This window comes from Bufo gargarizans, chromosome 2 (genome assembly GCF_014858855.1).
Source record: "Bufo gargarizans isolate SCDJY-AF-19 chromosome 2, ASM1485885v1, whole genome shotgun sequence".
NCBI classification, from domain to species: Eukaryota; Metazoa; Chordata; class Amphibia; order Anura; family Bufonidae; genus Bufo; species Bufo gargarizans.
The window spans coordinates 340,348,693-340,354,692 of NC_058081.1; the positions used below are offsets into that span (position 1 = coordinate 340,348,693).

General features: G+C 41.7%; 1 protein-coding gene across 1 annotated transcript in view; it reads left to right on the forward strand.

The window, feature by feature from the left end:
- The window catches only part of NUP37 (nucleoporin 37), a 53,124-nt gene extending 47,346 nt beyond the window's left edge, over window positions 1-5,778 (forward strand). The window contains exons 7-10 of the mRNA XM_044280603.1: window positions 1,727-1,908; window positions 3,542-3,592; window positions 4,444-4,537; window positions 5,196-5,778. Coding sequence (XP_044136538.1) covers window positions 1,727-1,908; window positions 3,542-3,592; window positions 4,444-4,537; window positions 5,196-5,309 — 441 coding nt within the window. The 3' untranslated portion in view covers window positions 5,310-5,778. The remainder of the gene's footprint in view (window positions 1-1,726; window positions 1,909-3,541; window positions 3,593-4,443; window positions 4,538-5,195) is intronic.
- The last annotated feature ends 222 nt before the right edge of the window (window positions 5,779-6,000 follow it).

The following is a 6,000-nucleotide window of genomic DNA, read 5'->3' on the forward strand; positions in this document are numbered from 1 at the left end:
TAATATGTAAATGACCTCTCTACCAGCAAGTAGGGCGGTTATTTGCTGGTAGCAGCCGTATCCTGCTTTCAAAAAAACGCCCCCTCCTCCTGTTGATTGACAGGGCCAGCGAGCGCTCTCGTCCCCTGGCTGGCCCCGTCTGCGTTCTAAATCTCGCGCCTGCACCGTACCGGTCTTCAGTAGGCGCAGGTGCACTTAGAGGAGGACGCTCGCTCGGCCGCTCCTTCCTCAATGCGCCTGCGCCGATGATGTCACATCTACACCCGGCGCAGGCGCACTGAGGAAGGAGCGGCTGAGCGAGCGTCCTGCTCTCAGTGCGCCTGCGCCGACTGAAGACCGGTATGGCGCAGGCGCGAGATTTAGAACGCAAACAGGGCCAGCCAGGGGACAAGAGCTCTCGCTGGCCCTGTCAATCAACAGGAGGAGGGGGCAGTGTAAATAAAGCTGCAGGTAGGATGAAGAATCGCAACAAAAGCAGTTATCGCAGATAATGAAAAGAAGTTCTATATGTTTAGATATGGGTCAACTGTGTGTATACAGATATATATAGGGTCAAGAGGAATACTTAATGAGAAAAGGGAAGGAGGAATAAATAAACGAAGTGTAATTAGAAATCCGGATCCATGTACAGGTTTTTGGTGTATTTTTGTGGCACTGGTCCCGATCCATTTGGTCCAGTTAATGGTGATTACTGAGCAGTATAAAAGGACTATACATTTTAAGTGACATATAGCTACTGAGGAAGGAGCAGAGGCTCCGAAACGCGTCTAGCGGCCTATTTGTCACTATATGGTTGAAGTCGACATCCACCTAAAGACATCCGCCTAATCGGTAACAACGTCCAAGCGCTTACGGGTTAACAGAGTATTCGTGTGGTGAGCAGTGGAATCAACGGGTACGTGTATGCAGGGAGGTACGCTGGAAGTCTCAACATCACTATCAGCGGAAGCAAGGAGCTGCAAGAGCGGTTATGACACGCTGACAAGGCGAGGGTGAGTGCACAGCCCCATAGCCTATTCCCGCTCCAACCTTATCCAAAGGTAATCACTCCACCTCCAAGCCACATAACCACCAGCGCTCTGGATATCAACTAATAGGAAGGTAAGCGCTTTGCCACACAGACATTCACTACAAGCGCTATAAAGTAACTACTCACCAGTACGATTGCTACATGTTTAACAGTTATTGCTATAGGCGCAACGTGAATATTTTATCAGTATAAACGCTACTGGTTACTCATTGTTACAAGCGCCACTTGTGGAAATTTATCAGTAAAACTGCTACTGGCAAACATTCACCAACACAAGTGCCACTTGTAAAAGACTCACCAACGTTTTTTGGGGCAGTAACCCCCATAGAAAAGTCTGTGGATCGGACAAACTTTGTCTAAAAATCTCTTAGATATCTTAATTAGCACATCTTACATCTGCTGGCATCAGATAGGCTTAGAAAAGCTAATATCTTTCCCAGAAACCAAGAGAAGTGTTGCCTGGCTTGCAATAGTGCAGCATGTTATACTATTCAGCAGCAATACAACTGACAGCCATAACTGTGTAATATAGGCATGTTACCCTATATTATACATAGGGTTTACCTGAAATGTCTACAAATCATGTCTGAAGAATAATACATCTGACTGAATATGTATAACTCAACTGTCATAAACTATTTTATTCTTTACCTTGTTTATTTTTGTCTTTCATGTTGCAACATAATATTCTTCCAGTTGATGGTAGCAGAGAAGACTGGCATAATACGTATTTATGATTTGATTCGACGTCAAGCCATTCTGTCGCTTGAGTCCTTGCAGGTGCCCCTCATGTCTGCAGACTGGTGCTTACAAAATACATTCAGAGTAGGAGCAGTTGCAGCTAATGACTGGATAATTTGGGAGATGCCACGTTCCAGGTTAGTGACAACTTCTAAGGCTATCCTTTACATGTTTCTAAATGCACATTACATAGGTGTATTTTGAAATGTAATTATCTCTCTAAATAAGTAAAAATGTAAATTGGTTGATGCTGATGATTTAAAGAAGCACTCGCACAATTTTTTTTTTAATTCTATGATCTTTTCGAAAGGTACATCATCTAAACTGTAGTGAAGGTAATCTTACTGGAGACTGTAGTTGTGAGTTATAACCTCTATTCTGATCCTCAGCGGTGTCATGTGACCAACACTCTGACTTTCCAAATAACAGAGCATCCTATGTGTGGACAGGAATTTAATGTCTCTATGTATTCCAATGGAACCCTCAATGTTAGTCTCATTGGAATGAATAGAGAAGTAACTGACTTCCTGTCCTGCGTCAGTTGGAAACGAGTGTTGATCACATGACACAACAGAGGATCAGAAGGGAGGGGATGACTCACAAATATATTCATTGGTAAGAAGATTACCTTCACAGTCACTACAGTTTACATCATGTACCTTTCTAACAGGCCAGAGAATAAACATTTTAATGGGGGTGCTTCTTTAAAGTTGGGGTAATGGTGCATGCTGTTTGAGACCAAAAACCCACAGTCAGGGGGCTGGACAGAATACAGAAGTGGTGACATGTCCGTAGATGGAATATCACAAATCTGGTCCAGCAGAGACGGCAACTTGGCGCCATAGTCCACTTTTTTTCTTTTGTATCCTGCCCCACCTCCATGCCTATTGTATCGATTCCTCGCTCAGGTAATCCTTTTCACTCCAGTTACAGAGGTAATCTGACAATACACTTACACATCCTTTTCTATAAGAATTATAGGTAATAAAGAAGGTCCTCTTATCATAAGCCCCCCCATTGTAATTGGTCCGCATGATGCACATCCATGTATTAGGTTGCATTCACACGACCGTATGTATTTTATGATCCGCAAAAAAAAAATACAAATGGCGTCTGTTTTTTTTTTTTTGTTTTTTTTTGTGGATTCCTTGTAACAATGCCTCTCCCTGTCCCCGAAATGGACAAGAATAGGACATGTTCTATCTTTTTTGCGTGGCTAGGGAACGGACATACGGATGTGGATAGCACACGGTGTGCTGTCCGCATTTTTCGCAGAACCATTGAAATGAATAGATCTGCATCCTATCCTCAAAAATACGGTTGTGCGAATGGGGCCTTACACTGAGGCTTTATTGATTGCTCAGTTTACTCATCAATAATAGTTGTTTCTGAAGGTCCCAGCAGCAGAATCTTCACCGTATGCTAGTTCCAGGGGTACACTGCAGATGTCCATGTTATGTTGGAGGTGGGGGTCAGAACCGGTGACACACACATTAAAGGCGTTTCTCAATCAAAGAAAATCATGTCCTATCGCTAGAATGTGTCATCACCATCTGAAAAGTTGCTTCTGACTGTCGCACCACTGGTTTCACTGTTTTTACCTGCACAACTGTGTTCCCAACTAGCCACCTGCTGGTCCTATCAAAGTGAATGGTGCATCTTAGCAATAAATATGAAAAAAACAAGTGGGCAACTCAATTAATTACCTTTGATATGTGAATTTCACTTCTTGGATTGGAAAATGCATTAATATATTTTTGTTTCTTTTAGCTACCCTCAAGATAATAAGCCTGTACATGCCGACAGAGCGAGATGCTTCAAGTATGGTTTTCTTTATACAGTTTCCCTTTTTTCCTGTCACTTGTCCTGCATATCAGTTAGCCATGATGTGGAGAGATGGTGTGAAAATAATAACTTCACTGCAGTGCCTATTGCAATGTTTGCAGTACTGTTTCATCAAAATGCACCTCCAGTGACCGAAGTAACACACCTTAGAGCTTTTATTTCAGTGTGTAAATTCCGGTTTCTGACGTAAAATTAGCTTCATTCACTTTCAGGCTGCACCCTCTGGATTTTGTGCCCAAGCAGGGAATTACATGCTGATGGTGAATTAAGAAGAAAGTGAGGTCTGCAACACTAAGGCCACCTGCACACGTTAGGGAATACGCGTGTATAACAATACCGGCAAAGTGTATGAGATTACACAAATTCGATTTTAGGGGCTAGAGTTTAGAGCTTGGTATCAATTATAGCCAAGATTCTTTGCCTTCAAATGCTAAACAATATTTGCGGTGCAGAATTAGAGTAGCATGAAGAATTGTAATTCCTGGTTCAGTGCATGTTTGTGTAAGGCATAGGGTACAAGGGAGAAGCTGAAAGTGACATAAGGAAGAAAGATCATGGCCTATTACTGTCAACTCTGCCCCCTGAACTTTTCTTCATGTCATCACCCCCTGTCATCAGTGGAAGAGGTTCATATTTTTTTTTCACTTGGCCATTTCAAAATGATATACCATAAATATTAAATATAGGAAAGCCCCTTTACTTACTTGAATAAAGAGGTGCTGTTGGACCACTACCGTCTATAGAAATTAAGAATGTTTAATATTACACATAATCAATTTACTATTTCTTCATTTAAAAATGGCTTTTTAATATGAATTTTCTTGCAGGTGGTCCAAATGCAATGAAAACCTATTTGCGACTACTGGATTTCCAGGAAAGATGAATACTCAACTTCTTATCCATCATTTAGGACACCCACATGTAAGACAATCTGACTAAAGCTATGGGTGTTACACGGCACTGGCAAGAACTGACTCTGCAGGTGGTTGTGTGCTAGCGAGTGAAGCTTGGTAGCCCTTTAGGGTGTTTAGAGCAAGGTTTCTGGAATGGCTGTCGGGGACAGCAATTTCTTCCAACTCCCCAGATGTACAGTCATTCCCACAGAGGTGAATGGAGCAGTGGGCCAATATACACACTACTGTTCCATTTAAATAGGGGACTCCTGGACCCCGATTGGTCAGGCCCCTAGTCATCATACATTTATTACCTATCCTGTGGATACTTTTCAGATCATTGTGACATTTTTATTGTCCCATATAGGCACGGTAGACTTAGATCTTGCAGTTTTTTTCTGCATAAAACAATGGGTTTGTGTTTAAAATAATAAGGTCTAGAATGTAAGTGTGCTTATGAAATATTGGAACCATCGTTTGCCACCTACTACACTAATTAACTGCCCTTTAGGGTACGGCCACACTTGGCAGAAGTGCTGCAGATTTTTCAGTATTTAAACCCCCAGACATCCAGATCAAATTGCCTTGCAGACAATTCACCATTCATATGAGACTGTAAAACATATTCAACGTACACAATTTTATCATCAATGTAGATACTTACCATATACATTTTATCTTTTCAGCCCATCCTCATTGGCTCAGCTCCAGTGAGTTCTGGACTCAGCTGGCATCGGTCCCTACCTCTCTGTGCTGTTGGAGGATACCGAAAGCTTTTCTTCTGGGTTACCGAAATGTGATTGTACAAAAAAGTATTAATCCCTTAAGGGAAAAGGGACATGTGTACAGTTGTGCGCTCTGTTATTTAGTGGGAGCTTGTCCTGCTGAACTTGCTGTCTGACTGCAGGCTGCTTGTTAAAGAGGAGCTGAGCAAATTGATATATCATTTTGTAGTAAAATATTCAGTATAAATTGCAATTTGTTGATTTAGTAAGCTCAGCAGGTGAGTGATTGACAATCTTACCTGCATCAGTGTGCATATGGATAACTGTTTATCACAGAGTTGGACCACCCTACTCGAATCCTAAGGCTGTGGAGTTAAATCAATAAATTACAAGACCTTTTTTTTTTCAAGACAAGTGTGACTAGCATGTGGTGATATACATTAATATACTGCATATTATTTTTACATCGAAAACAAGAGAATAAGGAAAAAAATGTAAAAAAAAAAATGAACATTTCTAAATAAATTGTGCTTTCATAAATAGACGTCCTTCAGTGTCATTTCATTTGTTGAATACAGGAACACTAAGCCTAGTTGCACACTTGCGTTTAGGATCTCTACCGGATCTCTGCATCCCGGCATTGGGGGCAATGGTTTTCTTCCATGTCGATTCTTTGCATATTTGTCAGGTTGCGGCCAGATCGTTGCTGGTCCCTATTACAGTTAATGGGGGCGTTCAATATTCTGGCAACTGCCGGAATAGCCTG